General features: G+C 37.6%; 1 protein-coding gene across 16 annotated transcripts in view; it reads left to right on the top strand.

The window, feature by feature from the left end:
* AK9 (adenylate kinase 9) overlaps nucleotides 1-15674 on the top strand; it is a 170532-nt gene that overhangs the window by 37467 nt on the left and 117391 nt on the right. For all 16 annotated transcript variants that reach the window (XR_007518982.1, XR_007519005.1, XM_049898567.1 and 13 more), the window contains exons 6-9: nucleotides 492-604; nucleotides 8448-8636; nucleotides 9776-9904; nucleotides 13175-13249. Coding sequence is in view for 14 of the 16 variants with exons in the window: in XM_049898567.1 (XP_049754524.1) it covers nucleotides 492-604; nucleotides 8448-8636; nucleotides 9776-9904; nucleotides 13175-13249 (506 nt within the window). In the remaining 2 variants the exon portion in view is untranslated. The remainder of the gene's footprint in view (nucleotides 1-491; nucleotides 605-8447; nucleotides 8637-9775; nucleotides 9905-13174; nucleotides 13250-15674) is intronic.

The raw sequence follows: 15674 nt of genomic DNA, 5'->3' as shown, positions 1-15674 counted from the left end.
TCTTAACCTCTATGGTGGGTACGTGGGTATTTTAGTACTTTCTGTAACTTACTTAAACACTATATGTCTACATATAAAACATATAGATAGATTCTACTATTTTATGAAATGATAGTCTTAGAAAGAAAAATTATATACCAAGCAATCCCTACAATATACCTTTACCATTAATCATATAAACTTTCCTAACATGAGTTAAAAGAATTACTAGCATGAAATTTCCATCCCTAGGCACCTCATGTGTCTAAATTGCTTTAGAAATTTTAAAGATGTATCCTCCTAGCCCAATGATTTTATTTATTATCAGAAAAACTATATACTTCATGTGGCAGTAGCCTTAATTATTACTTTCAAAACTTTGACAGATGGCTTCATGACTTGCTTTGGTATTCATCAATAACTAGATGGTATTTTATAAAGTAATAAGAATAAATCCATGCTTCTATATTGATAATATTATAAAACTTTTAAAATTATATTTTCCTCTACAGGTTATGTTATCACTGAAATGCCATCATTTTCACAGGAAGCCATAACTACTTTAGAGCAATTAGAATTGATTAAAAACCTAAGTTTGAAACCTGATATTATAATCAATATTAAGGTAAGAATATTAGTTGTTTTTCTAGTATAGTAGACCATTCTTCCTTATGGTAGTTAAACTCAAGGAATGTTTTTAAAACTTTTAAATAGTTGTGGAAATAGTCAATCATTTCTGCATCAACCACAGGGCCTGAGTTATACTTTCTCATTCCACTGTGTTTTTGCACCTGCAGCTCCAGTCACATGAAACATCTCCTCACCTCTCCACCAGACTTAATCATAGCCATCCTTGGAAAGTCAGTTCAGGCGTTGTTTTAGTTCCCTAGAGCTGCAATAACAAAGTACCACAAACCGGGTGGCTCAAAGCAAAAGAAATTTATTCTCTCACAGTTCTAGAGGCCTAGAAATCCAAATTCAGGGTAGTGGCAGGGCCATGATTTCTCTGAAGGCTCTAGGGGAAGATCCTTCCCTGTCACTTCCAACTTCTGGTAGCCCCAGACATTCCTTGGTGTGTGGCAGCATAACCCCAGTCTCTGCCTCTGCCTTCACATGTCCATCCTCCTTCTGGTCTGTGTCTCTTCTCAGTTTCTTATAACAACACTAGTCATTAGATTAGACTAGGATTAGTGCCCACCCTACTCCAGTATGACCTCATGTTAACTGAACTAATTACATTTGCAAAGATGCTATTTCCAAATAAGGTCAGTCACATTTACAGGTACAAACTGGGGACTAGGGCTTGAGCATATCTTTTTGGGGGGCATAAATCAATCCATAACAGGCATCATATCCTTAGAGTTTTCCCTGACAGCCACCCCTTACACAGCAACACACACAGACACACAGACACACACACACATGCACACATGGTCCTTTTCCCCCCACACTGTATTTACCACGACAGAGTTAAATACTTCTGATGACCATTCAAGGTACTCTCCTCTCTCTATCACATTACTTACCTCACTATATTGTAATTGTCCATTTTCCTCCTACACTATGTCTTACCTGAAGGCAGGAACTATGTCTTACTCATATAAATAACAATTATCACAATAGTGGAAACCTGGTAAGTTTATCAGTTAAATAAAATGAAAGAATAAACAAATGATTAGGACGTTTGAATGGTAAAGAACGGTACTAGACTGATTAAAAGTCAATCAAACAGGCTGGGTAAGTCACATTTATGAACCTCCATTTCCTCTTTACAAAGATGAGAATTGCTTGCTGCCTCATGAAGTTGTAATAAAATTTAGTGAGGTGATATCTACTTATTTATATGGGAGTGAACAATGAACTTTTGTATCCATATCCTGCCTGGTTCCCGAAAGGGTTTAAGACAGCTCAGAATAAATTGGAATGGTTCTCAGCTCAGACGTTGGGACCCAGTGGTGTTTCCTCGTTAGCTGTGAGAAACAGGTGGAGTTGCAGTGCTGAGGGTGATGTAATCTGCAGTTCTAGCCACAGTTTATGGCAAGGGGCCAGTCAAAATCCCCACACGCCCTTGAGAATGTCACACATGGGAAAATGTGTATTATGGAGGGAAGATCTCAAACACATAACTGGAATGAAATATGAGGTCTAAACCAAGGAAAATATAGATTAAATAGGAAGCTAAGATTTAGTAGCAAGAGAATACTTAGATATACAGGCCGTAATGACCCACCAGCTTACTAAATTTGAGTGATAAATTTGGTTCCAAATTTGATAAGCCAAAGTAAATAGGAAAATGTGACCAGTTATAAAATTCACATTGTCCATGAAAAAGCAAGCCCTTCTTCAGGAATAACAAAACTTTCTCTAAAAATGAAAGAAATAGAAATCCTGAGAGTATGGCCCCCAGACATCCTTTTAACTCAGCACTGAAGTCACTCCTGAAGTTCACCCTTTAGCCAAAGATTAGACAGGCCTGTAAAGCAAACAGAAACCCTGGTGATATAGTGGTTAAGAGCTATGGCTGCTAACCAAAAGTTTAGCAGTTTGAATCCACCGGCTGCTCCTTGGAAACCCTGTGGGACAGTTCTCTGTCCTATAGGGTCACTATGAGTTGGAATTGATGCGATGGTTTTTTTTGTTGTTGTTGTTTATAAAACGAACAATAACACACATAGTTCAACCACGTATACGAGATTAAATGGGCACACCAGCCCAAAATGAAAGACAAGAAGGCAGGAAGGGACAGGAAAACTGGACAAATAGAAATGGGGAACCCGAGGTCAAGAAGGGGAAAGTGTTGACACATGGTGGGGTTGGCAACCAATGTCGCAAAATAATTTGTGTATTAATTGTTTAATGAGAAACAAATTGGCTCTGTAAACTTTCACCTAAAGCACAATTTTAAAAATTTGTTTTTAAATGAAAGAACTATACGAATCTTCATATAAGAGACTCTACTTAATACAGTTAATGAAGTTCTTAACCCCACTAATTTTATAAATACGATAGTGAGTGTCCCATAGCTGTTTCTACAGTGTGCTGAGTGTAACCTGAGAGCCTAACATGAGAGCACAACTTGGGGAAGTCAGGGCAACACATTTCTCTGATAAAAAAAAACCCAGTGCCATTGTTTGGCCTTATTTGAGGCTAAAGGCCAGAGTTTCTAGAGCAAAAGTTCTTAGCCAGGGATCCATGAACCCCCTAAGCATTTGGGAACCTCCTGAAATTATTTGGAAAATGTTATATGTATATGTGTAAGCAAAAGCCTATGACTTTCTTTAGACTCTAAAGGGGTCTGTGCTTAAAAAAAAAGTAAGAGCCACTGACAACAGAGCAGTGGTTCTCAAGAGTGCAGTCCCAGAGCCAGAAGCATCAGCAGTATCCAGACACTTGTTAGAAATACAAATTCCTGGACCCATGCAAGGACTAAGAATCTGAAACTCTGGGGATGGCACCCAGCTACCTGTGTGAAAAGCCCTTTAGGTGATTCTGATGCCTGTTAAAGCTTGAGGACCACAGCTCTGGAGGCATGTCCTTCAGAGTAACCCTCGTGCTTATCACTTCCTACAAGTGAAACAGAAGACAGCTAAAGGAAATAGTCGCTGGCTAGGACTCAGAATGTGGGTATTCTGGGTTGCAGAGTAAGGGTAAATCCACAAGCTTTAAAAGTTGCCAAGTATGTTCAAAGCCCCCCTTCCTTTTTTTAATGATACTTTATCGTGCTTTTAGCGGAAGTATACACAGCAAATTAGGTACGCATTTAACAATTTCTACACAAGTTGCTCAGTGACATTGGTTACATTTTTCACAATGTGTCAACATTCTCATTATTTCCGTTCTGTTGTTCCATTTCCAATAATCTAGTTTCCTGGCTCCCTTACTTTTTCATCTTCGTTTATAGAGTAATTGTTGATCATTTGGTCTCATATAGATGATTTTTTTTTAAAGGAGTACAGTACTCATGGGCGATATTCTTTATTTTATGAGCCAATCTGTTATTTAGCTAACAGGTGACCTCAAAGGATAGTTTAAAGAGTACCTCCGTCTTGGGGAGTCCTCTAGTCTCAACTAGTACAGCAAATTTGGGCTTTTTAAGAATTTGAGATCTGTTCAACACTTTTCTCCCATTCTATCAGGATCCATCTATTGTGGCCCTGATCAGAAAAGTCAGCAGTGGTAGCCAGGCACCATGTAGTTCTGGTTTCAACATAGATGGGACCATGGTTCACATAGACTATTAGTCCTGTAGGCTAGTTTCTTCTCTGAGTCTTTGGTTTCCTTCTTTTTCTTTTGCTCTGGATGAATAGAAAGCAATAGTTGTATCTTTGGTGGCCATTTGCAGGCTTTTAAGACCCCAGACAGTATTCACTAGACTAGGATGTAGAACATAAACTTTATGAGCTATATTATGCCAATCGATCAAGTTCTCCCACAAGATTATGGTCCTAAGCCTTTGAACCAACAAAACCAATCCCATGAAGTATTTGGTTATATCTAAGAAATACCTATAACTGTGTCCCTATGTGTTTTATTATATATATGAATATATATACATGCTCAAACGTGAATATAATATGCATATAGATATATCTATATATGCAAACATATGTGTACCTATACGCACATAAGGCCAAAGATGAAGAAATTGAAGTTTTTTTTTTTTTTTTAACCAACTTCTGCAGTCTGCAATTGATCGAACAGGCAACCAGTATGCATTGATAATTACTGGTGACTTGAATGCAAAAGTTGGGAACAAAGAAGAAGGATCCATAGTTGGAAAATATGGCCTTGGTGATAGAAACGATGCCAGATATTGCATGATAGAATTTTGCAAGACCAATGACTTCTTCGTTACAAATACCTTTTTTCACCAACATAAACAGGGACTATACATGTGTACCTCGCCAGATGGAATACGCAGGAATCAAATCGACTACATCTGTGGAAAGAGATGATGGAAAAGCTCAGTACCGTCAGTCTTAACAAGGCCAGGGGCCAACTTTGGAACAGACCATCAATTGCTCATATGCAAGTTCAAGCTGAAACTGAAGAAAATTAGAACAAGTCCACAAGAGCCAAGGTATGACCTTGAGCATACCCCACCTGAATTTAGAGACCATCTCAAGAATGGATTTGATGCGTTGAACACTAATGACCGAAGACCAGATGAGTTGTGGAATGGCATCAAGGATGTCATACATGAAGAAAGCAAGAGGTCATTAAAACGATAGGAAAGAAAGAAAAAACAAAATGGATAGCAGAAGAGACTTGCTCTTGAACATCTAGTAGCTAAAGCAAAAGGAAAAATTGATGAAGTCAAAGAGCTAAACAGAAGATTTCAAAGAGTGGCTCAAGAAGACAAAGTATTATAATAACATGTGCAAAGACCCGGAGATAGAAAACCAAAACGGAAGAACACACTTGACATTTCTCAAGCTAAAAGAACTGAAGAAAAAATTCAGGCTTCAAGTTGCAATATTGAAGAACTCTACAGAGAAAATATTAAACAATGCAGGAATCATCAAAAGAAGATGGAAGGAATACACAGAGTCACTATACCAAGAAGAATTGGTCGACACTGAACTATTTCAGGAGATAGCATATGATCAGGAACTGATGGCACTGAAGGAAGAAGTCCAAGCTGCACTGAGGGCATTGGCGAAAAACAAGGCTTCAAGAATTGATGGGATACCAATTGAGATTTTTCAACAAATGGATGCAGCACTGGAAGTGCTCATTTGTCTATGCCAAGAAATTTGGAAGACAGCTGCCTGGCCAACCGACTAGAAGAGATCCATGTTATGCCTATTCCCAAGAAAGGTGATCCAACTGAATGTGGAAATTATCTAACAGTATTAATATCACACGCAAATAAAATTTTGCTGAAGACCATTCAAAAATGGCTGCAGTAGTATATTGACAGGGAACTGCCAGAAATTTAAGCTGGATTCAGAAGTGGATATGGAACCAGGGACATCATTGCTGATGTCACATGGATCTTGGCTGAAAGCAGAGAATACCAGAAAGATGTTTACCTGTGTTTTATTGCTTATGCAGAGGCATTTGATCATAACAAATTATGGATAACATTATGAAGTGTGAGAATTCCAGAACACTTAATTGTGCTCATGAGGAACCTGTACATAGATCAAGAGGCAGTCATTCGAACAGAACAATGGGATACTGCATGGTTTGATGTCAGGAAAGGTGTGCGTCAGGGTTGTATCATTTCACCATACCTATTCAATCTGTATGCTGAGCAAATAATCCAAGAAGCTGGACTATATGAAGAACAGGGCATCGATATCAGAGGAAGACTCGTTAACAACTTGTGTTATGCAGAGGACACAACCTTGCTTGCTGAAAGTGAAGAGGACTTGAAGCACTTACTGATGAAGATCAAAGACCACAACCTTCATTCAGTATGAATTACACCTCAACATAAAGAAAACAAAAATCTTCACAAATGGACCAAAAAGCATGATAAATGGAGAAAAGACTGAATGAAGGATTTCATTTTAGTTGGATCCACAATCAGCACTCAAGGAAGCAGTAGTCAAGAAATCAAAAGACGCATTGCATTGGGCAAATCTGCTGCAAAAGCTCTTTAAAGTGTTGAAATGCAAAGGCTAAAGTGCACCTGACCCAGGCCATGGTGTTTTTGGTCACCTTATATGCATGTGAAAGCTGGTCAATGAATAAGGAAGACTGAAGAAGAACTGACGCCTTTGAACTGTGGTGTTGGCAAAGAATATTGAATATACCATGGACTGCCACAAGAAAAAACATATCTGTCTTGGAAGAAGTACAATCAGAATGCTCCTTAGAAGCAAGGATGGCGAGACTACATCTCACGTACTTTGAACATGTTATCATGAGGGATCAGTCCCTGGTGAAGGACATCACGCTTGGTAAAGTAGAGGGTCAGGGAAAAAGAGGAAGACCCTCCACAAGATGGACTGAAACAGTGGCTGCAATAATGGGCTTAAGCATAACAACGATTGTGAGGATGGCGCAGGACCGGGCAGTGTTTCACTCTGTTGTGCATAGGTTGGCTATGAGTCAGAATCAACTCCACCTGGCACCTAACAACAACACATATGTAGTACATACATACATGTGTTACCACACGTACATTTTTTGGTTGTTGCTGTGAAACCCTTTTTTTGTGTGTGTGAAAATTAGGAAGCCTAAATCTGAAAATGAACAAGGAAGGTTTCAAAGTTCCTTGCTTCTTTTGTTTCTCAAAGTGTGGTGTGTGAGCAGTTGGCATTAGAATCACAGAGGGTGCTTGTTAAAGGGTCTAGGCCTCAGCCCATATGTATTAAATCACAACAGGGAACATGAATCTCTATTTAGCAAGCTTTCTACATCAGTCATAAACAGTTACTCCCTAATGTTTGAGAGCCATCGCTGGAGAATACCCCCCAGATTTTTTTATCCTGAAAAATATTCACAGCAGGATTTACCAGCCCCAAACGACTTAGTTAGTTAGGTGTTGTCAGGTCGATTTTGACCCGTAGCAATCTCATGTTACGGAATAGAACTGCCCCGTGGGGTTTTCTAGACTATAATTGTTACAGGAGCAGACAGACTATCAGGTCTTTCTCTGGTACAAATGGCCAACCTTTTGATTCCGCCAGCCGAGCGCTTAACCATTGAGCCACCAGGACTCCCTCCCCAAACCATACTTACAGTTAACAGTGCACCCACAGAGCACGGAATAGGATCAGAAAACCTGTTTCCACATTGCCATTCCCCCATATGAGACCAGCCTTTTAACCTGCCAGAGCTGTACTTCCCTGACCTGTAAAATGACTTTAATCATCATATTAGATTACTTATCAGGGTTATTATGAGAATTAAGTAAATTGCACATGTGAAAGCACTTTGAAAACAGGAATATTGCTCTACAGACTTTGGTTTTGACTTTTTCACTACCAAGACTCAGTTTTCTCATTTATGCAATAAAGGGATTAGAATACATTATCTTTCAGGTCCCATTCATGACGGGTATTTTATGAAGTACTTCACTCATAAAACTGCAAATGGTATTCAATATAATATTTATATAATATTTATTTATATGTTGGAAATATGTGGATATTCCCTCATTTTTCTCCATTCTCAGCCTTTTAAACTAATCTGACAGAAGCCTGTGTACCTTTCCAGACTAAACTAAACTGGTTTTCTCTTCTATTTTTCTCTTTCCCTAACCCTCTTTTCATCAAAAAAACTACTGATGTTTTCTCACAAATATTAATTTCAGACAAAGAAAAGTGTTGGCGTAGCATAAAAATTGTGTCTTGTGCCTCTCTTGGCATGTACTGAAAATTGATTCAAAATCACAATCCTGTATTTACTCAGGGTTTTAAGAAATTTTTTTGGTTTATGTATTGCATAATATATAAATAGGAAATAAAAGTGTATTGAAAATGTTGTAAGTGATTTAATAATGTTGTTCCTAGTGCCCTGACTTTGATTTATGCCAAAGAATTTCTGGGCAAAGACAGCACAGTAGTACGGGGTACATATACCCAAGAGATCAGTGGGATCCTGAAGTCATTGAGAGCCGCAGAAAAAAGAAGAAAGATGCCCAAAAAGAGGGAAAAGGAGAAGAGGAAGGGGAAGAGGAAGAAGAGCAAGAAGAAGAAGAGGTAATATTCCAGTCAGTATACTAACCAAAAAACAAACTCAGTGCAGTCAAGTGACTCATAGAGACCTAGGACAGAGTAGAACTGCCTCCGTCAGGTTTCCAAGGCTGTAAATCTTTACAGAAGCAGACTGCCACATCTTTCTCCCACAGAGTGACTGCTGGTTCCAACTGCTGACCTTTTGGTTAGCAGCTGAGTGCCTAACCACTGTACCACCAAGGGTCCTTATCAGTATACATTTTTTTTTTTGCTCTAATTAAATGAGAGCATGGATAATGGAAAATAGCAGAGACCAAAGAAAATTACATTTCCTTTATATTTTTATTGAGCCTGGAGTAAATAAGCAAAAAATATTTCATGTTTTCAAGAAATATTAGATCATAATCTAGAGAACATCAAGTTTAACCTTGTCAGTGTAGCTATATCCTGACAGCTAATCTGCTTCAGTTCATAGCAACATAGAGCTATTGGTTACTCACCATGTAACAAGCACTCTGTGAGTTAGACTGAGGAGTTAGAGCAATGAAAGGCAAAGCTAACATGGAGCTCTCTCCCTCACTTCCTTCTGGGTTCTACACAAATGTCACTTCTTCAGAGAAGCCTTTCATGGCCATCTGATATAAATAGCACCTTCTCCTACCACTCTCCACCTCCTCTACCCTGATTTAATTTTCTCCCTAGCACATATGACCACCTAACATATATTTAGTTGTTTACTTGTTTATGCTCTGTCTTCCCTAACTGGGATATTGTATCTCAAGCTCCTAGGACAGTGCCTGGAGCATAGTAGGCACTCAAATAATTAACTGAATGAATGAACGAACTGCGAGTTCAGCATTTGGAGAAAACCTAATTTCTTTATTTTGTCTCTAAAATCTGACCTTCTTCCCTATCCTTTCTTACCTACTAAGGAGCAGAAAAAAATTAGTAAGGGTCCCAGCTAATTTAAAGCTTTACTCCATCTGATAAATGCCCATTAGGAATGTTCAATCTCTCTTAAATAAAATCTTCAGTCTCTAAGCTTCCTCCTCACTCTGTTTCTCACCCCAAAATGGCATTCAGGTATAAGGGCACATGGATATGGCTTGCAAATTAATAATAATTGACCTGAAGATATTTAAAATGTTTCCTTTTCCATTTAGGCATTTATTGCCGAAATGCAGATGGTAGCTGAAATTCTTCAACATCTAGTTCAGAGACCTGAGGATTATTTGGAAAATATTGAAGACATCAGTAAACTTTATAAGGAAACAATTCTTCATCCTATAGAAGTAAGAACAAGATATGTTTCTGAAAATGAGCGTATTGATATTTGTGTTATCACTGGTTAAATACCTTTCTCATTTCTTTATCTCCATATATTATTTGTCTGGTTCTCCTCTGAGCTAGGTTGAAAGCTGTTAGAATAAGGCTTTCATCTCAAAGCCTATTTCACAGAGCAATATGTATTTTACTCTTACAGAGCAGTTATGTTTTTGAAAGGTGATAAATGAACTGCATTTTCCAAAAATCACTAGGGAAGTTTATTTATGGTTGGTAAGCTCATATTAAAAGACTATTTTGTAAAAGCATTTTCAATCCCTAATTTATGGGTTTATCAAAACAAATGTACACTTAAGGTGTACCTATTGTTCTAAAACTAATTGTTAATTTAATTAAGTGGAAATATAAAGGGGAGTTATCTTCATATTGGTTTCTATGATTATCTTATTCAAAGCTGATTATATGTAAACATAAGACCAGTATATAATAGTAATGTTTTAATTAAAATAATTAGCATTTAAGATAGTATGATTACTACAATTATGTGAAAACTATATTTTATGCTGTCGAAAATCCGGAGAAGAATGTGCCAATTATAGTCAGTTGTGTTGGAGATTTATTCTGCAAAAATTTATTCTGCAAAAAAAAAATGGCAATCTGGCCAGACAAATATATATAAAGACAAATAAAAAACAGTCAAGTTCCTCCTCCAATCTGATAGGAAAACTAAATATTTGTTTTTGCTGTTGTAACAGTGTTTGTATTTTTTAAGAGAAATGAGTGAATAATTTTCATTCTCATTATCCATCCCCCCAAATTAAATTATTTTCTTATGTATGACTTTTATATTCTCCTCTCCTCTTTCTATCAAACCAAAAAAAACCAAACCTGTTGCCTTCGAGTCGATTCTGACTCATAGTGACACCGTAAGATTTCCATAGGGTTTCCAAGGAGCAGCTGGTGGATTCAAACTGCCGACCTTTTGGTTAACAGCCAAGCTCTTAATCATCACAGGCCTTAAAACACAGCTTCTTAAAAGTAAAGTACATATCTACCCAAAACATCCTTTTTTCCTTCAACAAAAGTGTCCTCAGTGCTTACTCTTTAAGTGGCTGGGTATGAAGTAAAGCATAATTAGAATCAGAGTCAGAAAATTGGATTCATGGTGGGAAAAGGCAAAGGTAGTCTCTAAAAAGACAGGGACCAGGTCCTACATCTTAGCATCACTGCAGCACCCACAGTGTCTGGGAGGTAGTAAATGCTCAACAAAGTGCCACTGAACAACCAAAGAGATCACAAAGGAAAAAGAATGATAGCTTCTGTTTCATTAAATGTAAAACTTCTAAAAAACTTTTTTTAAAAGGCTCACTCAAATTAAAAGACAAGAAACTGGAAAAATATCCACATTAAACTTGATAAGATTTACAACTTCGATATATTAAAACCCACTGCCATTGAGTTGATTCCGACTCATAGCAACCCTATAGGACAGAGTAGAACTACCCCACAGAGTTTCCAAGGAGTGCCTGATGGATTCAAACTGCCAACCTCTTGGTTAGTAGCCGTAGCACTTAGCCACTATGCCACCAGGGTTCCTGACATATTAAAAGATCATAAAAATGACTTTTTAAAAACCCATAACTCCATACCCTCCTTAGATAAATTGGCAACAAATATGAACAGACAATTCACAAAAATGAAAGACAAAAAAGTTAACGAACCTGTGGAAAAATGTTCAACTTCACTAATGATGAAGAAATGCTAATTTAAATAATGAAATACCATTTCCACTGTCAAATTTTAGAAAGATGAACAGATAATAAGAATTCCTAATGCTATCAAGTATTGATAAAGCAGACATTCTCATACCCCGTTGTTAGGAATATAAATTAGTACCGTCTTTTTAAGAAGCCATGGTGGCACAGTAGTTAAGTACTCAGCTGATAATCAAAAGGTTGTCAGTTTGAACTCACCAGCCATTCCAAGAGAAAAAGATGTGACAGTCTGCTTCCGTAAAGATTACAGCCTTGGAAACCCTATGGGGCAGTTCTCCTTTGTACTGTAGAGTCGCTATGAGTCGAAATGACTCCTTGGTAACACCTATGGCTTTTTTTGGATAGCTTTTCCACAAAAAGTCCAGAAGTAGAAAACTTCTAGGCCCTGCAGCAAAGCATAGATAAAATTGATTGCCCTAGTACTGAGAAAGCAAGAATTTCAAAGTCAAGAACTTAGACTTTAAGGCTAAGTGCCACTTGCTAAATGGAAAAACAATTGCCTTCTACGGTTGTTCCAGGGTAATGATTATGTGCACTGGGATGGTGGAGGGGTGGGCATGAAATCTGACCATGAAATCTGACCTGGCTGATATGTCACCTCATTTGGGTGGCCAAGATTACCAAAAGTTTAAATAAAAGAAATGCTTGGAGAAAAAACTAACAAAGCATTGTTACCTATCTAAATGTCAAACTGGTGGTGTAGTGGTTAAGTGCTATGGCTGCTAACGAAAAGGTCAGCAGTTCGAATCCACCAGGCACTCCTTGGAAACTCTACAGGGCAGTTCTACTCTGTCCTATAGGGTCACTACGAGTTGGAATCGACTTGATGGCAATGGGAAACTTTAAATAAATTGTGCTATAGCCACAGTATGTAATTTTGTAAAACCATCAAAATGTTGTAATGACAGCTTGTAAAAGTAAAGAGAAAGGTTAATTATGTTTAGTAAAAAAGTAAGCTCTAAAGTTGTATATATTTTATGATCTCAAACATGCAAAAAAAATTGTTTCACAGAATAAAAGAAGGGAGGGGAACTAGTAGTAGTTACATTTGGGTGGCTAGATTAGAGGCATACTTTGCTCCTATTTTTCTGTTTTCTATAATAAAAATGTGTTTTATAATAAAAATATACTTTATTGTTTAATGATGCTAGTATCTAGATGAAGAAAGTATGTGTGACTTAAATTTCAATCAGACTCTTCTCTGGTTTCAGAACCAGAATACCAAAGCTTCAATATATATAGATAAATAAACTCCCCCAAACATTTTCTATTGGAAAGGACATTAAGACTTCAGCGTAGAGAAAAAATGAGAAAATAGAAGGGGAATAAAATTGATGGTAGAAAGACTAGTTCTGGCTTTTGAAATAGATCACTGAAAATTATGTACATTATTCCATACATAAAGCAAAGGATTTAACTTTAAAGATTTCTTCATCGTATGTGAAGATCTTATATTCAGTTTTCCCTATGGTCCTGAGTTATTACGATTGCTATTATCTGCAGGAAATAATGGCTGAGCACAATTCCCAGTATCTCATCGAGCTAGATGGAAATAAGCCACCAGAGGAGCTTTTCCTGGTGAGTATTATTATTATCAGGAAGAATCTCCCACAATTTGGAAAGTTAAAAAAAACTCAACTATATTCTTCTTATTCTAGAAAACATCCAGAATATATTTACATTTACATAACTTATTTTTGAAAAATTCATTTTGACACTTAAAATTTTGATGTTATATTTATTTATCTGTCTATATTTAACTCAAGTTGTAAGGAGGGATCAGTCCCTGGGGAAGGACATCATGCTTGGCAGAGCACAGGGTCAGCGGAAAAGAGGAAGACTCTCAACGAGGTGGATTGACACAGTGGCTGCAACAGTGAGCTCAAGCATAACAATGATTGTAAGGATGGCGCAGGACCGGGCAGTGTTTCGTTCTGTTGTGCACAGGGTTGCTATGAGTCAGAGCCAACTCAACGGCACCTAAGAACAACAATATTTAACTCAAAACTACTTTTGAATTTGAAATCTGCATATGGCAAAAAGTACCTCAAAGAAGAGTAAAAGCAAACAACAGCCAATAAACACATGAAAAGATTCTTATCATCATTAGTCATTATTGTTATTAGTTGCTGTCAATTCTACTCTGACTCTGGTGACCTCCTGTGTGCAGAGTAGAACTGCTCCATAGGGTTTTCCAAGTCTGTGACCTTACAGAAGTAATCAGCAGGCCTGCCTTCAGAGGTGCCTCTGGGTGGGTTTGAACTGCCAACCCTTCTTCTAGCAGCCCAGTGCTTAACCATTTGTACCACCCAGGGACTCACTAGTCATCAGGAAAATGCAAATCATACCCATAATGAGATTCCACTTCCTTAGAAGTTTTGAAGGTGGTGAAACTTTGGCTCCTTTACTTTGGACCTGTCGTGAGGAAAGACCAATCACTAGAAAAGAGCATCTTGTTTGGTAATGTAGAGGATCAGCGGGGAGGGGGAACAAAAAGGAAACCATCAGTGAGATGAATTGACACAATTTGAAAAACAATGAACTCATGCATACCAACAATTGTGAAGATGGCAAAGCTCCAAGCAGTGTTTTGTTCTGTTTGTACATAATGTCCCCACTAGTGGGAGCCAACTTTATGGCAACTAACAACAACAGGATGACTAAAAACAAAAAAACAGGTAGTTACAAGTGTTGATGAGGAATGTAAAAGTGGTGAAGCCACTTTGGAGATCAGTTTAGCAATTCCTCAAAGGTTACACGTTGAGTTACCACATGACTTAGCAATTCCACTCCAAGGTATATACCCAAGAAATAAAAGCATACATCCATACGAAAATGTGTACATGAATGTTCATAGCAGCATTATTCACAATAGCCAAAAAGTGGAAACAACCTACATGTCCATCAAGTGATGAATGGATACATGAAATATTCCATATGAAATGTAGTTCGGCAATAAAAAGAAAGGAAATATTGACAACACACGCCGTAACTTGGATGAACCTTGAACCCATTATGGTAAGCCAAAGAAGCCAGCCACAGAAGACCACATAGTATATGATTGCGTTTATATGAAATGTCCAAAATAGGCAAATCTATAGAGATGGAAAATAGATAGTGGTTGCCTGGGGTTGGAGGGTGGTCAGAGTGAGGGTGGGGAGTAACTACTAATAGATACAGGGTTACTTTTTACGGTGAGAAAAATGTTCTAAAACTAATTATGATAATGCTTGCACAACTCTATACTAAACACCATTGACTTGTACATTTTAAATGGATGAATTATATGGTATGTGGATTATAGCTGTTTTTTAAAAGAATATATGTATATTAGAAAAATACAATATCGTTTTCACTATTAAAAAAAACAAATGACAATATAATAAATATTTTCCATACTTATTATAAATGAAAGTTGACTATCCTCAATTACTAAAAAAGGGGGGGAAAAACCCCTGTGATATTTCAATAGGAAAGGGCAAGTGACTCAGTAGAAAAAATAGGCAAAGGACATGAAGGCAATTTACAAAGAAATGTCCAACAAATATTTTTCCCTAAGATAGCTATAATCTAATTATTAGTCTAAGAAATACAAAGTTAAATAATGAAATACCATTTTCTTGGCAGATTTAACAAATATATCCAATACCTGGGATTTGGGGAGGGTTTGGGAAAATGGGTGATCTTATGCCCTGTCAGTAGGAACATACAGTGGCACGATCATCCTGAAAAATAATATGGCATATATATATCCAAAGGTTTTTTTTTTAACTGTCGATAGTCTTTTTAAGGAGCCCTGGTTTTTCAGTGGCTAAAGCACCTGGCTGCTAACAGAAAGGTCGGTAGTTCGAACCCTCCAGCCACTCCGAGGGAGAAAGATGTGGCAGTCCGCTTCCGCAAAGATTTACCGCCTTGGAAACCCTATGGGGCAGTTGTACTCTGTCCTATAGGATTGCTATGAGTTGGAATCAATTTGACACCAATGAGTGTATACTCTATGTCC

Source organism: Elephas maximus, chromosome 1 (genome assembly GCF_024166365.1).
Source record: "Elephas maximus indicus isolate mEleMax1 chromosome 1, mEleMax1 primary haplotype, whole genome shotgun sequence".
In the NCBI taxonomy this organism is placed as follows: domain Eukaryota; kingdom Metazoa; phylum Chordata; class Mammalia; order Proboscidea; family Elephantidae; genus Elephas; species Elephas maximus.
The sequence above is the reverse complement of the archived record's forward strand: the minus strand, read 5'-3'. Positions and strand labels throughout refer to the sequence as shown.